Source organism: Corvus hawaiiensis, chromosome 5, assembly GCF_020740725.1.
Source record: "Corvus hawaiiensis isolate bCorHaw1 chromosome 5, bCorHaw1.pri.cur, whole genome shotgun sequence".
Lineage (NCBI taxonomy): Eukaryota > Metazoa > Chordata > Aves > Passeriformes > Corvidae > Corvus > Corvus hawaiiensis.
The window spans coordinates 26,883,054-26,904,607 of record NC_063217.1 but is presented as its reverse complement, the minus strand read 5'-3'; the positions used below and the strand labels follow the sequence as shown (position 1 = coordinate 26,904,607).

General features: G+C 36.9%; 1 protein-coding gene across 5 annotated transcripts in view; it reads left to right on the top strand.

Annotated features, from left to right (window-relative positions):
* Positions 1-21,554, top strand: part of CORIN (corin, serine peptidase) — a 130,795-nt gene that overhangs the window by 38,108 nt on the left and 71,133 nt on the right. For all 5 annotated transcript variants that reach the window (XM_048303717.1, XM_048303716.1, XM_048303719.1 and 2 more), the window contains one exon: positions 8,848-9,058. In XM_048303717.1, the coding sequence (XP_048159674.1) occupies positions 8,848-9,058 (211 nt within the window). The remainder of the gene's footprint in view (positions 1-8,847; positions 9,059-21,554) is intronic.

Genomic DNA, 21,554 nt, shown 5'->3' with positions numbered 1-21,554 from the left:
ACATTAAAGAATAATTGCATTAATGTAGCCAGCTAGGCTTGTCTGTGAACAGAAGCATTCAGACTCTAGTGGTAGAAAAAGAATTAGGCCATCACTGAATGTTTTAAAAATGTAATGCTTAAAATAAAATTCCGGTGATATAAACAGGAGAGTCAGTAGCAGTTGGACAAAGAAATTGCCAAGGAAGTTGTATCTCATGTCCTGCAACACATATTTTGCCAAATGTGCGACCAAATTCAGAAGATTTAGGTTGCAGTATTTCTGGCTAACACAAATGATCTTTTAGAGACAATGATTGCGCTATAACAAAACAAGCACATACATACCTCTGAAAAAAAAGTTATGGGAATTTCCCATAGGGAAAACTATTAATTCATTAGACTGATCAGCCTTAGTTAACCAGGACTTTGAAGATCAACACCCAGATCCTAAACTTCCCCTGCAAACTTCCAAATGGGAAACTGCAGGTTGCAAAGCATATGTTGTGTGTACTCACAGTGTTCTGCTTTTCAAGTGAGGTGCTGTATTCTGCTCATAGGCTCTAGACAGATTTCGCAGGGAGGGGTTTGCTGTGTTAGTTTTATCTGACACTGAGGTGGGTATAGTTATCATTGTGAGATATACCTGGAAAAAAGGAACTTAATTTCTTATTAATTAGATCAGAAGAGTGGCTATTCTAGAAAGGTAATTAACCAAAGAGAACTGGGACAGCTCAGGCACAGTCTATTTCTATGCTGACCTATTTCTAACCTAAACTATCTTAAGTCTTTTACAAAGCACTCTGGGTTTGGGGTTTTTGGGGGGGGTTGGGTTTTTTTTGGTTTTTCTTTTTTTTTTTTTGCTTGTTTTGTTTTGTTTTGAACATAACTGTATTGGTACATAATTAAATATTGCCAATTAATTCATGCATTCATTTTCACTTACTGAAAACATGTTTGTTAGAAAAACCCCTCAAAAAATTAAACCAAAACCATCTGGATGCCTGTCTGGTTCTGGTAGAGGCTACCATTTTTTATCCCCTTTTTTTAAAAAAAGGCCTATCAAGAGTGGTAAAGTCATGCACATGTTTCAAAACAATAGCAAAATCCCGTCCAATTTAATGTACCATGGGAAGTAGCCTGTCGTTAATGTCAATATGTGCCATTTGTTTAATGGTAGGCTCTTAGAAATGTCTCAAATTTCACTAAAGAATCCTGTAATTAGAAAATGACTAATCAAAATTCCAGATCTGGAATACAGGCCTGCTTGCACCTCATGAGGGGTAAATGTTCAACCTCAGCTTTGGCTCTTGAGCTTACCTGCTCTCAGCTGTGCCTGCCCAAGGGATTAAAGAAGTATGTGCTTCAGCCAAGGAGAGCAGTATCTGGAAGCAACTTGCTGAAAGAAGTGGGGCTCCAAACAATGAGGTGACTTGATGAAGTGTCAGGATTTTGCAATATTCTTTGGTCAGGAGAATAGCTGAGTTAGAATTTATGACTTGCTCTGAGCAAGAAGTGTCTGGGACAAACTGGGTTCCACTCTAAAGCAGCTGGTACAGATTGCCTTAAAAAAATAATTATGATAACACTTCAACTCTGATCTAAAATATGAGTTGTATTTCCCTCAGGGCTAATCCACTTTCTGTGAACTGGGAGATAATGAATTCTTTTTCTCTCTACTGCAGGTGGACGGTAGCCTTACCACCTTTCCCTTTGGTACCTGTGGAGCACAAGGGGGAGTTAACAATCACTCATCCCTTTCAAATTGCATAATTCATTAGCTGAATGAAATTAAATGCGGAGCAGTTGTTTTCAGCTAGTTCTAGTGCCTGACTTGTGTTTCAGATCCATGGATGGGATTTGCTGTTCAAAAGTTTGTTTTCTTCTTCCCCACAGAAGCTGTTACAAGTCAGTGGTGCTTCACTTAGAGGTTGGTGGTGCTGAGGAGGTGTTCCCATTCCCTTTGCTCTGAAGCATACAGTGCTGCATGCTTTTTATGGCATTTGTTTGCTCAGTGAGCTGACTCAGCTCTAACACTGGCTAAGGTAGCTCTTGGGTGGTTTGGCACAAAAGTTGTTTCAAAGGAAATGGCAAGAACACATGGTTGAGAGGAAGTAGTATTGCACCATGGCATCAGTTCAATTGTCTTTTGAAATGTTTTTCTGACTGTGTCAGTTGACTTAGGAAAAGTCATGACCTTCTGTTAGAAACTGACTCGGAAAGTATATATCTTTAGGCTACCATCACTGCTATTGAGCCTTCAGTGATGCCATGATGAATTTTTGCCTTTTCTTTTATACCCCTTTTATATACCTTTTTATAGATTTTTTATTCTTAGTGTTTTTTAGCCTACATTCTCAGACTTATTTGTCAAACTAGGAGACTTACACATTTTAGAAGCCTCATAGTTAGGGATCAATATGCCCCAGACACCAAGGTCTTCTCCAGAACACATTCTGTAAACTAAGATAGAACCATCCAGGGGAAGGTTCCTTGGGGAGAGGGGCTCACTTGAGCCTCTCACTGGGGATCTTTGATAGATATGCTGATTAGTAAGACCTATAATGACGTACCTGATCTATCCTGTGTGTGCATTGCGGGGTGCATTTCGGCGCATTTCACCTGGACGTGGTGCACCTAAGGATCCTTAAAATAAATATAGAGGTAAAATCCCTTTTTCCCTTTTAACCGTGTTTGATTCTTGATTTTAAGAGGCATCATCAGGAGACACGAGTTTGTCAAATCTCTACCCACATGTAAATGGAACAAACTTACTACTATGTCTCTTCAGTTTGTGTCTTTGTGGTATATTAAAGCTGTATAAACGCATCCTCTTAAGCCTTTCTTTAGGGATCAAGACATTACATTTCATGTGTAAATTGCTTTTGGTAATTTCCTGAAGTCTGCAGGATCATTTATGCCCATTGTCACCTAAAATAAAAGCTATTAGTGCTTTTAGTTAAGTGCTTCTTAATCCATGTTTCCATTTTGCAGTATACTGTAGAGGATCTCTGCTCTAGCAAATGAGAAATGCTTATTTTTCACAGATAGAATACATTTTACATTGTTTTCCATCCCTTCATCATTTTCACATTTTGGTAATGGAGGTATTGCTGTTTGCACACACTTGTGCTTTTGCACTGTCTACAGACACAGTATTTACCAAAAGTTCATTTACTGTGGTAGCCCTCTTGAAAGAGGAATACTGGTCAACTCCTCAAGGATATTTTGATCTTGTCAAGAGAGGCTATTAGAAGTGGGGACCTTGCTGTTGAGAGTTGTTTATTTTTATGATATATATATATATATATTGCTTTTACACCAGAGTATGGAGTTGTCTTTTCCTTCACTTTCTCAGTGCTTAATGGATGCTATAGGTATGAGCTCTCTATTTCCATGGTGCAACTAAGTAGTTTGTTGATTGCAAAGGAAACGAGATATGTCATGGAAGTGGTGATTCTGTCACCAGTGGGTTTGTTGCTCTATGTGGATGTTCCAAAATTTGATAGTGATAGAGCAACCCCCTATAGTTTAAGTGTTTTTTGGTTTTTTTTTTTTAACAGAGAGCAGATATAAATGTGAGACAGCAACGAAGCAAACACTGAACTCGAGATTTCTTTTGGAAAATAATTGTGTGATAGTAGTTGGCATCATTTTAGAGAAAGCTGTAGAATAATTTACTTTTCAGTAAGTCACCATCTTTAAAAAATAGAGATTAATTTTAATCTTGAAACTACATCTTTTTATGCTATTTTTTAAGAAGGTGAATATATAATAAAGGAATGCTTTAGTTCAGTAAGAGGACTTGTGCTTTAGTTGTAAGACAATGAAACGTTGCCTGATGTACATCAGTAAAGAAACCTTAAGAAATAAATGCTTTTGAACCATGTGATTTGTATTCTATAAGCTTCTTACTGACTACAACTTCTTTTTTATTAATGTTATGATTATTGAAATTACTCCTATGCGATTATCATACAATGCTTATTTAATAGAGTTGCAGAAGTGAATTATGTCTATTATTCTAGGAGAAGTTTTGAGCTAATCAGAGGCAGTTGACGTGTATTTTGTACATGATGTTCCTTTTTAAGCATCAGTTTGAGTGGAAGTTTAAAATACTGATTTGATTTTGTGCAAATGTACCTGAATAGATACAGAAGGAATATGTGCAATTGAAGAGAATCCTAGCAGGAACCATGGATGAGTAGACATTCAGCTCCTCTTCGTTCATTGTGTTACTTCAATTTCTTTCACTCCACTTTCCATGTCCTGAAGAATTTGGAACCTTTTTCATTTACAGATGTCTCTTTAGCAAATTTTTTACTTTTCCCAGTATTATGGTGACAATGTGTCTTGGTTCACATTAAATCTCAAGGAGCTGCAGACGTCAAGAGGGTGACATATTTAAAAAGGGAAGGCAATTATTTAGAACAACATTTGAGCATATGCTAACTTCATTCCTATTCAGACAGCACTTCAGCACATGCTTAAAAGATGCTATCAGTAGAGAAGCTGTCTAGCCTCAAGACTGAAATTCAAAATAAGCCAGAGTTACTGCTTTTAAAAAATCATTTGGCATCTACATCCCCTGTTGATTTGAATAGGGTCTGCTGGTGTTCTGAAGTTCTGAAAAAAATTGTCCATGGCTAACTTTTATCCCTAAATGCAAGGATATAATGAGTTTTAAGCAGTTGCTTCTACCAAGATTCTGAGAACAGTGCTAAACTTAAGAATTCCTTTAATTACCCATGGTCTGATAGAGAGGTTCTGCAACTATTCACAAACATGTGACCTCTGATTTGAGGCATCCAACTAATGCTTACTAGAATAGTGCACCATTAATTAGATAGAACTGGATATCCAGATTTTGGATATCCAGTGAAAGACGTTAAATCTTGGTATGGCAGTCTCAAATATTCAGTTAGTGATTCAAAATATATAGGAAAATAAAGTTAAGAACAGTCTTTGTAATTGTAATGCTTTCATTAACATCTATAATTTTAACTGCATATAAAACAAGTGGGATTCATTTAGATAGACCAAATTTTGGAAGGATGACAAGGTAGTCTGATTTAAGAAAGTGTTTAATTTGTTGTTTAGATAAAGGTACATTTGCAGTATTTGTGTTCTAAGTGTTTCAGCATTCCATGAAGGAAGAAAATGGAACTGAGGGTCAAGTGACATGAAAGTGTAATGGTTCTTGAGAACTAAGATATTAGTCCAAAAAAAGCACACCCAGTCACTATAAATTTTAAAATAGGCTCAAATGATTTGGATCTGAATAGCTTACAAGCTCATAAGTATTTTTAAAATTCTTGTGTAAATAGTTTTCCATAATCTAACATAAACCATAAGCCTTTAAGTGCAGAAAAGTTTGATGAAATTCAAGTAGCAGAAAATAACAAAGAATCACAAGAAAGGTGGGATGTGTTGAAGAGTAAATTGCACTCATGATTGAAAGGTAATATGCACTTGTTGTAAGTAATAATTGTTAGATCATGTTTGAGATCTTGGGTAGAAGAGAAAGTATGCAAATAGGGACATGAAAGCTCTATCTGAAAATAAGAGCTGCATTAACAATACAGGATTGTAGAAATGATAGGATGAAGCGATGAAGCTGACATTGCAATACGGAAAGTGAGAAGAAGGTAAAGGTGGAATATGAAAGGAAATATAATGACATGGGAGGTTATGTCATACAAACAGTAATTTCCACTGTGTCCAGAAAAAGAGAGACTCTGGGGAGGAGACAGCAAAGGTCTCCAATAGTTGGGAAGAATTATTCAGACTCTGAAGAGCTTGAAATTGTCAAACACATGAAATGCTTTCATTGTCTCACTATTTACAATGGCAAATTCAGGACAGATGTCTAAAAGACAAGCATTTTTAGGAGTCTTGAAGGCAAAATACTAAAGGAAATCAGAAAAAGAAATTTTAAAAAGTTATCTTTAACCATCTGATTTAAAAGCAAAGTGAACTGGATCCAAACTGACAGTATGAAGAAAATTGTGACTTACATTGTCTGGTATATTTTGAGTAGTATGGTCAAGCTGTCTGTGATGTGTTCTTTATTGATTTTGAACCATGACTCAAAATATGTCCTGACACAAATAGCTGCAGATTAACCAACAGAGTGCTTTTGAGAGGAATTGGAAGTTTTAGACTGGGGGAAATAGTACAAATGATACAGAGATGTTGACCAGACCTGAAAAAAATTGAACTCCAGATTTTTTTAAAGCTATTTCCTTCCACAGCTTAATTTTGGTTTTCTGTCCAATATTTTTCTCTGATTTATACTCCTATATAGTCAATGACACAGAGACTCATGAGAATTTTATCCTGTAGTGGGAATTATCCAAATGATCTAAATCTGTTACTGCATCTTTGATGTGTCCCTGTCTTTTCATTGCTTCTGTCTAACTTTCTATACAGGAAGGTGACCTACAGTTTCCCCTTCTCTCAGTCGTCTTCTCCCAACATCACTGAGTTTTTTCCACATGACTCTGAGTCTGATACTTCTATTTAAGTTATGCTTGGTTGGCACAGAGTTTATCTTTCCTGCCATGGCCACCTCCATGCAGTGAGAAACACGTAAAAGTCATCCAAATCTGACATGGCTAAGTGGGATCTAGGCTAGCTAAGTAAAGTGTTTAAAGAGACAGTACAGTAATGCATGAGTTGAAACTAACTTTGTAGAATTGTTTCAGCTCTCAGTTGTGTCTCAAAAAATGTTCTCAATTATACGTTCATGCTACTTGAATTCGGAAAGAAGGAACATTTTTTATTAGACTGTGGTGGATTGCTCTTTATGGGCTGCCAGATATCCACCCAGCTTCTCTCTCACTCCCTCCACTTCACAGGACAGTGGGAAGCAGGAAACAAGGTGAAAAATCACTTAGGTTGAGTGAAAGGCAGAGCGAACACTTACCAACTGCTGTCAGGTGCACAACAGACCCATGGAAAATTAATTTAATATATTAACAATTAAAACCAGAACTGGATGGTGAGAAACAAATATAAGAACTAAAACACTTTCCCTCATCCTGCCCTTCTTTCACAGGCTCAGTTTCATTCCTTCATTCTCCGCTCCTCTACCTCCTCCCTGCTGTGAGCAGCACAGGAGGATGCGGAATAGGGTTGTGGTCAGTCCATAAGAGTTCCACTCTGCTGTTTCTTCCTCCTCACAATTTTCCCTGCTTTCAAAGGGCTTTATGTTGCTGGGCAGTAAAGACACTTTGTGAAAAATCACTGCTTTGAACAGCTCTGATCTTACCCTCTGGTTCCTGCCACTGCACTGCCCTTCTCTTGTCCTGGAAAAAATTATTTTTTGCCAAAAAGCTATTCAACCCAATTATCTGTTCCAAGTGAAATAGTTATTTTTTCCTCTCTTTCTCTCCTTTCACCCTGTGCCCACCAAAAAATTACATTGTGGTGTAAGAGGAGAGAAAAGGCAGGCAGGCTAATGTAGAGAGCTACTTCATTGCATGGCCTCATAAATCCAGAAGCAGCAATCACTTCTGGGTGAGGTGTGCCTTATTATGATTAGAGGCATGGCTCAGTTTTTTAAAACTAAAAAGATGGATTAAGTTAGCTGCAGTTCTAGTTGCTTTTCTTTGGGGTTGCCATAAACTTTGTCTTTTGGGAGAGAAGGTAGGTGGTTATTTCCAATCAGCTCAGTCTGCTAGTTCAGTGTACTTTGTGCACTCCATAGGAACAATGTGAAGAGGAGAGTGGGAAAGGGAAAATGTGATATTTAAGTTAGCTTTAGCAGGACTGAATATGAAACTGTAGACTTGCACTGTAAATGTTGCAGTAGAAGAAAGCACTTTTTTATCCATTTGGGAGTTGCTGGTGATTAAACAGAAAACTCTTAATTCAGATGAATGTCAGAAATGACCCATATAATTAGGTATAATTAGGGAACATGCTGTTCTAATCTACAGTGTTTTCACATGGCCATTATCCCCATTCACTGCTCTTCTTACCTGCCCATAGGTATTGCCAAAACTAGTTTTTATTCCCCATAATTGCAGCCTTTCTGTACCTGAAGGGAGCCTATGAGAATGATGGAGAGAGATTATTTACACTCTACTCTGTGTGATCATCCTGTTTGCAAGGACAGGTCCTGGGTTTAGTCTTTTTTTTTGTTTTAGAAATTATTATATAATTGCCACAAAATTCCTTCTTCTTATCCATGAATTTTGAATTCATTGCTCCCCTGTCCAGCCACTGAGTACCACAAAAATACCAGATAGCTCCAAGGAACTGTAGCTTCTCTGTCAGGACTGTGTGAATTTTAAAAGGTCTAAAGCTGTCTATGCACATGATCTCAGCCAAAATGTCAGTGCTTCTTGCCACATGCCATGGCAGGGACTATCATGCAGTTGTGCCTCAGGAGACACATGATGATCTCCTGAATAATTTTGATGAAATTCCACTAGATGAAATTTCTACTTGGGAAAGTAGAATGGTAGCAAAAAGATAAACTTTATGGGAACACTAAAACCAGAGCAGCTTCAGAACCCATTATTTTTCTGTGTGACTTCCACTCTCAATCTGAATTTGATTGTATCCAGGCCGTGTCCAAAAGAAATTGGTTTTGTGTTATTTCTAGTCCAGTTTTGTACAAAGTCAGAGGATTGTGAAAATATCTAAAAGCTTATTTGGCTTTCCAAGCTAAGCTTCTCTGGTTTAATTTTTTTTCTTATTTTTTGACAGTATTATGATAACATTATGGAATAATCTTACCTGTGAGATACCAGAATTGCTTATATATTGTATATACTGACTGATTAATTCAATATGTGCTTTGAACCAACTTATTCAATGGTGATACTATTGTTCTAAACATATTGTTTTGATTTCACAGGTGCCTGCATAAATATCACCAACAGCCAGTGCCAAGTGCTGCCATATAACTACACCACTGGAACTTCAGTTCTTTCCATTGTCAAAAGTGTTGAAATGGACAAGTTCCTGAAGTTCTTCAGTTATCTCAATCGTCTCAACTGCTATCAACACATCCTGCTGTTTGGCTGTAGTCTCGCTTTTCCTGAATGCATCCATGATGGTGATGACAGGTATTTGGGAGTGAAAATCCAGCAGTGACTAGAGCCAATTGTGGTAAAATACTCTCTGTCTAATCAGACAAGAGAAGTTCCAAACTAAGCCTATGACCTTCTCATTGTGAAATTCCTGTCTGTCAAAGCTACTGACAACATTTCTGCCATGATAAGCTAACTGTAATAGAGATATTTTAGAAAAATGTTGCCACCATATAAACAAAAACTGTGATATTACAGCAGTCAGGCTTATTTTCCTAAAGAAGCCTGTCCAGAGTTCTTCTGCCTAATTTCTCCAATCTGGCTATGCCAAAATGGAATGTTTTGAACAACAATAATGCCTTTGATATGTATAATATTGTCATAAATTGGATGGCCTTTAGTTAAACTTCAAATTTCTTTAGTCATTTCCTTCATCAAAGTTAATATTTTAAATATGTTTTTTGGTATTAAATTAGCAAGATACATTCAGGGTGACATTAACTATTCTAAAAGCTTAAGGAGCATGTATTTTTTCTGCATTTACATAATTTCACAGTCTTAGTATAATGTGCATGCACTTTTAAATTGAGTTTGATTTGAAAAAAGATCAGTGAGTTTAGCAGAGCTAAAATCAAAACATGAAACAAAAGGGGAAAAGGAATATTTTCTTAGTATATGTACACAATCTTTGATGTTTCTGGAGGGGGAAAGAGAGACAATCGATTTCTTTCTCCTTGTTTTCATTTTTCCTTATTTCCAGTTCCTCCACTGTGAAATTCAGTGGAAGAGAGTATGACAATGGAATAAGTGTTTCAAATAACATAACAAGACCAGGAAGACAAAAGTTGTTTAGAAGGAATAGAATACTTATGAAAGAAGTTCTGTGAAAGCTGGTCTAAAATTCAGTTACCAGTGAAAGGTACAGTCTCACTCCAGGAAATGTATGCCTGCCATTTCCAGTGTATCACAAGGATTCCTGGACTGGCTAATTAAGCTCACTAAACTGACAGAAAATTAACCCAGAATAAACATGTACAGGTGATGTACATGTGATGTATGTACATGTACATGTGATGATATGGATAGGATTAGTGGGGAGGAAAGGCAGCACAGGTAACAGTGGAATGACACTGACCTTTAGACTGGCTGAGTGGTTTAATCCAAATACACCTGTGTACGTCTTTGTTAGCCTATCAAAAGCTGTAATTAACCCTGTTTAACTGAGTGCATTATTAGTTACAGCACCTCTGCTCCAATTCAGTATTACAATTCTTCTACTTAAGGAATCTGATAACAAACAGCCTTACACTACCTGTTTTCTCTAAAAATTATTGAACAAAATAAGAAAAGTGGGTTCAGGTAACAAATTGATGCTTTTAAATGTTCGACAACTGAACAGGCCATTTCTCTGTTGCTTCACTTACTCTGCCTTGTTTGGAATTTGACTTTCACAAACCTTTTGAGAGTGAGTTGTGTGTATCAAAAGTGCAAAGCTCTTAAATAAGTAGATGGTGAAAGGATAAATTTTATACATTTTCTTTTCCATTTCTTTCCTGAAGACATGTTTTTGCTCTGGTTTTCAGTGACAATCAAAATACTTTGAGAGTCAAGAGTCAGGGGTTTTCTTTGTGTGGTGTTGTTTTGGGGTTTTTTTGTTTGTTTGGTTTGGTTTTGGTTTTGTTTGGGTTTTTTTCCTTCCTCTTTTTGCTTTTCATTTTTTTCCATAGCAGCAGCCTTCTCCCAAAAATTCATAACGTCAAAGCTGGAACTGGATTTCAATGTCCTGTTTTATGTCCTGGAGGTCACAGTGGTTCCTCTATTTGTATTTTAAAATCTTTTTCTTTGGTGGAAAATATTCTGCAGACTGATGGGGAAGAAAGTCCAATGTGAGACTGCAAATGGTATAAGATTACGTTAGAATCTGACTTCAGTTTTAGTAATTATGTCTCCAGAGTGTGCCATGGATGTCACTGAAAATGCAGTGACTGCAGTCAGAGTGGCAACCACAGGAAGAACCATAACAGTGGATTGACAATGTGCTGGTTAGTTAAGTCTAGTTTGCTAAACGTCAGTTGTCCTAATTTAACTTCTGGTTTCTTCTTTAAACGAAAATACCTTTTTTTTCTGTGGGCAACTAAGTGATTTTTGTGATTACTGTCTTTCTTGTAGCATCAAATTATTGCAGGCAAACACACATATTTCAAAGCCAAGAATAATTTATTTTAAGGAGCATCAGATCTGCAAAAAGTAGTTACTTAATACCTTCCCTTCCCTTCTCAACCCAGCCCCTTCTCTGCCTTCCCCCCATAACTCCTGTCAGTGAGATCTAGAGAAAAGCACGTGACATAGTAGGGGGAAGCTACTTTGTGTATGCTGAGTGCAGATACCAAAAATGAAAGAGACAGGCCTGTGTTAGGTCTGTTGAACAGGAGAATCTGGTAAGCAGAAACATACTGAAGCAGAAGAGTCACTGGAAAGCCTCTGGTGATACGGGGATATGTCCATATGCTGTAGTGCTTTTTTTTGGGGGACTATTGTTGTCTTTAACTTACGGTATGACAAAACATCCACCAATGTTGTGAACAGCTGTTACTGACATCGTCACTGCTTCCTCCCAGCAGTTACAGCTGTTGCATTCTAACATCAGTGTATATGTGGTCATAATTTTTCCTTTGTTGATCTCTCTTTGTTTTGTGAAGCAGTTGTTTCGGTTGCTTTGTTAATGTATGTAAAGCTTAATTTGACAAATATTGTTTACAGAGTATGAAAGAGATGAAACTCCTGTGATGCCTAGATGTCTATTCTTAGATATTGTTGAGAGTCTGCTGGCAGCTTGCAGCCATGGGAGCAATAACTATAACAGTGCATTACAAGAAGGAACAAGAGGGAGAGTTACAAGCACTATCTTTGGCATTCAGTGGGTTGTCATTACACAGCTTTTCTCTGATATTTAAACTGATGTCTGTTTCCCATTTATCTTTCATGTATTTATAAACATTGTTTTCATTAACACTTGAAGGAGATTAAGTTTCTAGGCAGAGAGCATATTCAGTGTTTGTGTAGTTAGGTACAGGGATTTCTGAATACTGCCACAGTACTGTTGCTCTTCAGAAATGTTCTTCTATTTCTTACTGCAGTGAAGTCATGTGTGACAGTAAAAATACATTAATTTAAAAAGCTGTATTTAATTTCAGCAACTGGTTATAAAATCAGCTAGCCCTGCTCTTTTAATAAAATATATAACAGTATCTATATACCAGTTTCCAGTACAGATAAAGTTTGAAAGTACAACTAAAACCTGTGTGAAAATGGAACATGGAAAGTTGAAGTGCAGTAAGGCTTTTTTGCATGCTTTGTGTAGTAAAGGACTGCTTATTTAAAGGTGTTATGCAGCTTCCTCCTTCTTGAGCAGATGGATGAGATCTTTCCAATATGGCTTCAAAATCAGCCTCAAAAACCCCTCTCCTAGCACAGTCCAGCATCACTGCTAAGAAAACATGACTCAGTTCTGAAAAGTAATACCACCACTGGGTGGAAGAACACCTTAAACTACATGTGCCGAGCTAATGACTTCTAAAACATTCCCAGTAGTAACTTTGTTCTTTTGGGTAGTAATAGTCTGTATCCTCTGACCACCACATGCAATACTGGTACCTTATCTGTTGTAAGAAAGACCTGTCCTCAGAGCTGTTGGTTATGATTAATGATTTAATCTAGTGAATTCTCCCTTAGCACAGTAAGACACTAAGAGTGGGCCAAAGGTCAGTTACTACAATATAGCGGATGTTTATTTATAGCAACTCACGTGCACTGGATTCCACAATGCAAGAAGACAATAAAAGTTAGACTGCAATGTCTTCAGATTTCAAAAGGGGGGAAAGAAGGATGTATTTTAAAGCCAAAATTAATGGTAAATTTAAAGATTCAAAATCATTAGAGAAGTTCACAGTGGGTCAGCCTATAACTGCATAATGCAAACAGACTGGTTGACTGATGCTTTCTAATATTTCTTGCACTCTGTGAAATACTCAAATTTCATCCAAAGATTTGGAAAAATAGGCAGGCCATATAAGATCCTGAAGGCCTGTGTACATGGCTTATTTTGACTTTTTATGCTGGGAATAAATTTGAAGCTTATGGATTCTCATAACCCTGTGCGGTCATGATGCCTTTAAAACAGAAATAATAGCTTGAGTACTTACATTAATCCTCTTTTAAAAAGTATATTCCAGAAAGTTGAGGAGATGCCTTCCATTGAGAGGTCCTCAGAGCCTCATATCTTTGGAGATCAAACTTAATTTAGGCTCCACCTAGAAAATAGTATTAGGGCAATGCAAATTAGAAAGTGTGATATGCTCCCAAGCTGAAATTCCAATGAGCCTTGCATTTCTGTATCTTTTTACTCATTATGCTTTTTTTCATGTTGGGTATCTTTGTAAATAGAGTCGTGAAGTGGCTTGTCTTCAGTTAGAGCTCAAAGAGTCCATCTGAGATCATGGCTTTTTATGCTGGATGCTGTACAAACATGCACTGAGGGGCCACCTCTTGCCTTTGAAAGTTTATAGCCTACATGAAGAAAACAAGTAAAGGATAGGAAGAGAAAGTTATACTGTCACATTAATGGCTGGGGAAGCCGAGACTGAGAAAGAAATTTTCAGTAGAGCAGAGAACTAATCTGTAACATTTATAGCCTGTATCTTTAGGCACAACATTATTTTTCGTCTTGATTAAAGTCTGAAAATTAATTTCACTTATTTATTCATTTGTGATCTAATGCACAGTGAATGCATAGCAAAACTCTCTGCCATAATTCAACCTTTTTTTCCCCCTCAGATTAATTCTGAAGGGCAAAATAATACAATAAAGGGAAAAGGCTTCTTTGATTTTTGAACTCTTTCCTACAAAGAAGTTTGTCATGTAAAAGTCTATATGTAACAAATATTTTATTGTGATGTAGTATCTATGCTACACACAGCAGTAGCCAGGTAAAAGCTTGTAGAAAGCCAAAGAGGTCAGAATAGGTCAACATGGTATGTTTGGAATGGGAGAAATTAACTAATAAAAATTAGGGTAATACCAAATAGGTTCTAAGAAGCTGTGAATAGTTTGTGTTCAGTCAAATATTTTTGAAGAGCTGCTGTTATGGCTCATAGTGGCAAATTTTATTCTGTGTTTTTTTTCTGGTTGTCTGCATTTTTTTCTATAAATAATAAAAAGGAAAAAACCAAATAATGTAATTTTCATTGTGGACATAAAATAGGATGAAATATTAGGTCCAAAAAAACAAATCCAGAATGGTGGTGTCTTTTACTAAAAACTGTCAACAGCTTAAAGCAATTTCATTCATGTCCTCTTAGAAAATGGAAGAGAATCAATCTTCAAAGAGAAAGAGATATCTGTCTGTCATGTTTGGTATAATCCATGAATGAGACCAGTGATGTGGTTATTTTCTTTTTCCTGCTTTTGTGAACTTCACTCGAAACTTATCCATGTTGTTTATCCTGCTGACAGTGGATTAATTATATTTTATCACAGTTAGAACAGTTAAACTTATTAAAATAATAAGACGTTATTAAAAAACTCCTTTATGGAGTTAATTGAGGCTTTTGAAGTATTTAGGAGAAGTAGTTGATCACATAGATCTTGTTTACATAGCTAATGAAAATTTTTGTTTTCAAGCTTTGAACAGGAAGCTATCAGCATACATTTGAGTCAATATCTATTATGCAAAGTCCATAATGGATTTAACTGTGTATGAGTGATGTATGGACATGTATGAGTTTGTATAGGCAATCCTCCACTGGCATGCTTCAATTTTGTTTTAATCTACTAAATTTTGACAACAAAAGCAGGTAAATATGCCAAGACAAATAGAAGCTGCTAGGACCTCTGAGTGAACAGTCTCATAGGTAGTGTGCGACCCAGCTTTTACACTATCTTTTTATAATGCACCTGCGGGGAGATGTCAAATTATGGTTGCACAGGGAACTTCGCCATTCTGCAGCTTTTAAGAAATGTTTAAATTTTACACATCTGTGAAGTTAGTTTCAGAGCAATTTTTGAAGCAAAGGTATTGAGAAACCCACCTGGAAGGACATCTAGAATCTTCTCTCATAAACCTATCAGAGATGCTTTCGTTGAAATTGGTGGTATTTACTTTTAAAAATTAAACTACTGAAATGGTGACAATCACTTATCAGGTCTCCAAGGAATAAGGTGGGACAATTTTCTCCTACCACCCACTATGTTGTCTCTTTATGTTCTTCTCATGACTCCATCCAGTGTAGTTCTTGCCATGACCCAAGCACATGGAGTGGAGGCTTCTTTCAGATGCTTATAAAGTGGCTACCAGTTGTTTCCTGAGTTCGCAGTCCTGCCTTTCACATCCTGTGGTAGCTGCTTTATCCTCTTAATACACTTGCTTTTTGATGGTGCCCCTTTAGCCTAAGGAATTTAACATGATTCACAAAGGCTATTCCAGATGTAGTTTTGGCAATGGTTGCTTGTCAAGGAGATACAGAAGATTAGAAACTTCAACTCAAAATAAAGAAGACAAGATGTTCAGTGAGTGAAGTGATATATGCATAGAATGTTTGAAATCACATGTCCTTGTGACATGTTTTAAATGTTGCCATGACTTGGCTTGCAGCCCTTCAGAATCCAGCAGACTGATTTTGTAAAATCTGTCTTTGGATATAACTGAGTCATAATCCCATCTTCCATTTTTAAATTTGGGTATTGTTCACTTAAATGCAATTGTGACTTGAATCACACAGCCTTGGAGATCCAGCTAATGAAAAACATGTATAGGAGAAGTGTCTATGAAGGATGTCTGCACTTCAGGAGGCTCTCTTGAAAGCTGTTTATTGCATAGGCAAAATTACAGCAGTCCAGAGAGTGAGTATCCAGAGCCAGCCCTACAGCTGCCAGCTCCAGCTGTAGGCATACCTGAAGCCCCTTTCTGTTCAAGTTACAAAGCATTTTATACTTTTCTTCACTGAGTATCTTGATACATAACAACCAATAAGCACCATACACAACACCTTTACATTTGCCTATAGCCTATCATAGCTACTACCATCACCGTATTATAGTCATTATTATCCAATCACAAGAGTAAGTAAGTTACAATTTAAGCTTACAGTGGAAAATTCTCAGACCTCTCTTCTTGCTACATCAACATTTCTTGTTTGCCTGCCATATCTCTCTTTTTGGTAAAGATATGTTTTCTATTTATTTATGCTCTTCTTGAGACTCATTTACTTGGTGAAAAACATGTCTTTGTAGTCACATACCTTTGCCCTAATCATAAAAATCTCCTTCCAACTCATCTCCAACCTTTGCCTTCTCAGTTATTCAGTGATCACTGGTCCAGCAAAACATCTTTTACTCTATATCAAAACTTGCTTTCATTTCTATCTCATCCTCAGTTTCTACATTCAGAGATCTTTCTGCCAAGCCTACATATCTGTGAAACTTTCTTACCAAACTTTCATCCTTCCCAACAAACATGTATAGTCAAATCCTGTCAAAAAGGAATGCAAAAATTATAGAGAGAGTGGGATAAAGTTGCAAATGCTTGCCCACACAAATACTGTTCTCTATCTGCCAGTTATTTTTGTGTCTTGTCATTGTTGATTTAAAGCATCCTCCTAAGGGAATTGATATATTACTGTTTAGCAGAAAAGCTGAGGAATACACAGGGTCTGTGTTACTTGAAAAAGCCCAGAACAGCAAAACAAATGAATAATTTTTTCTTTCATTTTGTCCTTTCTACCAGTTAATAACCTTCCAATAACTGTAATTTAACCAATAGTAATAATAATAATGATATTATGGTGTAATTTTTTGATAAGTAAAATGTTGAGGATAGAGTTGCTATGGCAGATAGTCAATATGCTGTGAGAAACATTTTGTAAATCTTTCCTGCACAATGTAAATACTCAGTGTCAGCTCCAGTCTACCATAAAATTGATAGCACACTAATTCAAGGTGAAGTACTAATTAGAAGTACTTCTAATTAGAAGAACTAATTTACAGCAGCAAGAAAGTGAAATGGTTGAGAGGTGTAATACATTGGGTAGGGATTCAAACTAGCAAAACCCTCTGTTTAAGGTATCTTTAAAATAGCACTAGACAGTTCCTGTGTACTTTTGAAAGTGTTTATGTGCAGTAACAGATGTCATATGCAAAGTCATTAGTGAAAACACATTTCAGTGAGTGTACTGAACAGACATGAATTTCTAAATATAAGGAGACAGTGAATAAAATCAGGGAGACTTGAAATGGAAAACTGAGTAAGTAATAAATAGATACATGGATCAAAGAAAATCTACAATATGCAGATCCAGAAAGTGATGAAATATATGCACAGAGAAAGGAACAAGAAGAAAACAAATCCTCAAGCCCCAATTCCTGCTCTAAGGAAAGATAATTTTTCAAAAACCATAATTTTATTTCTGCTGTCCTAGGAGTATAACATGTTCTTCATGAGACATGAGTGAGACCTTTAGTTAAGAAACAGCTGGTTTACATCTGACCTCAAAGAAGGGAATGCTCACATTTCTCTGAAGAAATGGAGTGGACCATCTTGCCAAGAAATGAATGAAGAAACAGTGGTTACAAAATTCCATTTCTAGAGATATACCTTTCTTCTCAGTGCAGCCTGTATTATTCATAAATAATTTCATAGTTAATGAGTTACATTATTAGTCTTGTCTAACTGTTATTCACAGGTCAGAAAACAATGTGCTAATGAGAAGATTATAGTTAAGAGTACAGTCCGTCAGAACTCAGACCATGAAGTCAATGTGTCATACTCATCACCTTAGGAGCCACTACTACTTGCTTTCAAGCCTAGACCATATATAAATGTGACAAATACAAAGTTTGCTTTTGCAAGGAATGCTAGGGAGAACATCACTAAGGCTGTGGCATGGGCCAAAATGCCTGTATTTAAAGTTGACAAGCATATCTTAGAGAACCCTTTCTCCAGATATATATAATTGTTGAGGGGAAAAAAAATTTTAAAAGCACCATTTAACTCTCTTTTTGGATGCCTAAATAATACCCTGGGCAAAAACAGAAAGAAAAACATGGGTTGCTTATGAAAAAGCACTCTGTAATCACCAACAGTGCGTAAGTATTTGAGCATTGAAACTTGAAATTTATTTGGGAAGTTGCTCTAATAAGTAGTAAGCTCTTCCTCACAGCTTCTAGAAGAGGGAGATAAGGGAAATAGAAGATTAAATGTCTTTACCTTAGGGGAACTTCTGTTTATAAAGTCTATGTATCTGTGGCTGTGCCTACAGAACTTAATCCCCAATTTCTACCTTACACATCAGAAACATCATGGAGTCTCTGAAAGCATCTCTGTAACTGTCATGGCTCAGCTGCTGTGGGTGGACCTAAAGGGTCCCAATAACTAGGGGCAGCACTGGATCTAGGTACAGGCCCTTACAGGAACAGGGCCTGAAGTTGGCGTCTGTGATGCCAACTCTTTTACACAGGTGCAGTGTCAGGAAGGACAAACCAGGGGCAAAATATAGGGGAAAAGGACAGAGAAATAGGATGCTGGAGAGAATGTGTTTTCTGCATTCAGAGAACTGTCCCTTCCCTGCCCACAAACTGTTTAAAATTACTGGTATGTATAATTTGTAAATTATATTAATTTCTTGTGCCTAAGAAATTAATTTAAAAAATTAAAAGTCAGAAAAGTAATATAGAAATATAGGCAATGGGATCCTACATTGGCCAGAATTATGTGTGTGGTCCAATGCACGTGAAGCCAGCATTTGCCATAGCAGGCAGCATCAAACCTTCATGGAGTGTTTCACCCTCTCCACTGATCTAATTACAATGCATGTGTTGGGGGGAATTATGGATGCAGCAGAGTTAAAAGGTTATCAAATAGACAAACATTTTTGAGAACAATCTGGGCATGGGAATATCTGCTTGAAACTGTATTTCACAATGCTGCTCAGAGAAGTTAAGAGAAGGAGGCAGAAAGGAAAATCAGGAGGGCCGGTTATTTTATTAATGAATATGTTATTGACTGATTACCTTCAGTCCTGTTGTTGCAATGATTTGCTCTGTGTATTATCTATTATAAGCTGTGGTTTATGGTTCCTAAGTTGGTATGCTAACTAGAGATCATAAGTCATTCTCCTGCACATGCAATATAATATTTCTTATCATTTTTGCAGCTGAAATAATTGTTTACAACTACTCTTAAAATTAGCATGGCTTTTTGTTAATGTTTGTTTGCTAATTTAATCTATCTTCTAGAAAACATGCTTTTCACAAAATAAAATTTATTTAATTTAACAAATTTCAATAATTGTAGGATAGGAACTTTCGGTAAAACCTTGCATTTTCATAAAACTTTTGGGAGTATTAACACTGATCGTTTCTTGTTGGACTGGTGTACCTGGGCTCACAACCAGAAACATACAGAGGAGGTAACATTTTATCTTAGTTTGGTAGATAGAACTCTTTTACTAGATATGAGTACATCCTCTTGTGCAGCAATTAGTAAACAAAATGGTTTTGTATTGAAGCGTGGTTAAAGAATTCTCCAAGAATTTGTATATATTTTCTGCTCATGTTTAGCTTCTTTTAGTGCCCATCTTATTAACAAATAACTTATAAACCACCTGCACTCAAAACCTAATGAGAATTCAGTAAGTGGGGCATTCTTCCTCTCGCAAGTTTGTCTCTTCTGTCAGAAGTTATTGTTGCCCTATTGAAGACTCCAGTGGCAAGCACCAGACTCACAGGCTGAGCAGGGCAGTCAAACTGGAATCACAAGATTATGCAGGTGGGGAGGAAAGAAACTTCTCGAACTCCTCTGGCTGGGATCAGGACCAGCATTAAAGATGAATGAAACGCCTCAGGGACATTCTCAATTGAGATTTGAGTATCTCTAAGGATGGAGGTTTCACAACCCTTCTGGAGAACATGTTCCAGACTACTGTTTCATGATAGATAATGCTATATAAAATGCTAGTGGTGCTGAAAGAATCAGTATTATCCTGTTCTCCTGCTTGTTATTCCCCATCTCACCCATGTCTTTTCCATGTCCTGTCATGAGTATTCTTTCAGCTCCACGACAAATTGGATGTGGAAACTGATCTGAATTAAATTAGGAGTGACCGATGTTATCCATTGTGTAACAGCATGAAGTGCTGTGCTGGCACAAAGAAGTAGGGAAGAGAGGTGGGGAGAGGTTCTGGAGCAAGCTGATGGCGGGTGGGACAGCTTCTTTAAATTGATGACATCTGCTTCTGCCAGATTTAAGTATTTGTGAAACAATTTTAATGTGAACTGAAAGTAGCATGATAATGGATTACAATGATTTTCTACTTGACAGAGAGGATCCTTGAATGTCAATGAGTGAGAGGTGTGTCTGTGATTCTTTAGGATTCCTGACAAGATGCAGCTCAGAAAGTTTTAACTTGGGCTGATTCTTGAGGTCTTCCTTTTGGCAATGCTCTGAAGTGCACAGGGAAACATGAGTTCTGGAAAACTGCATGAAATTAAGGGTACCTCTCACAGTCATCTGTGGAAATGGGAGACAGTTCTTTAGGTACAATATTGTTTTGGGTGCCTTTTTTATCCTGATGATACAAATAGTTAGAACAGCTGTGCAGTGTATGATTTACTTCCAGTTAGTCCAGAATTCCTGTAGCAATACTGTGATTGAAATACTGGTGTGTGATATAGAGGACTTCTGTTTCACTGTGACAGCTTCTCTTTCCCAAGTGCGAATTTTGTTTGCTAAAATCAAAAAACCTCGTAACCTGGATTTTCAGGCATTTTAAGAGTTTGTTTCATTTCGGTTTTTTAAAGAAATTTCTATAGAGTAAACTAAATAAACAGTGCGTTCATCATTTGCATAATAAATACTAGGCAAGAATTTTCAGAAATTTGACTTCATTTAGGAGTCATTTTGGCAGACAGTACAAGATTGTAAAAATAGCTCATAATTGTAGCAATATTCTTAATAATACTTATTAAAACTGATTCATGGCTGAAATAAAGCTCTAATGAATTAATTTAGTGCCTCTCTCCCATTTTTACTGTTGTCTTTGAATCAAGTGATGGGATCAGTAAGACAAGTCTGGAAGGGCTGATTGCTTTAGTCAGGACAGATCATCCCAACTGATTATGGTCATTGTACAAAACACACTGAATAATTTTGATAGATTTTTTTTTGTGGCAATAATTTCAATGCTATATTGAAAAATTTATTCTTCTGCTGTACAGTGTATACTTTAGGAGTTTCTGATTGTTATGGTATTATAAGCCCAACTTGTGATATATTGTGCTGTCATGGAAAGTGACTGAGGAGTTAGAGTGGATTTCTGAATTTTTTTCTTGCTGCTTCATAGAACCATACAATATCCCAGACTGGAAGGTACCCACAAGGATCATGAAAGTCCAGCTCCTGGTCCTGCACAGGACCATCCCGAAGAGTCACACCATGTGCCTGGGAGAATTGTCCAAATGCTTCTTGAGTTCTGTCAGGCTG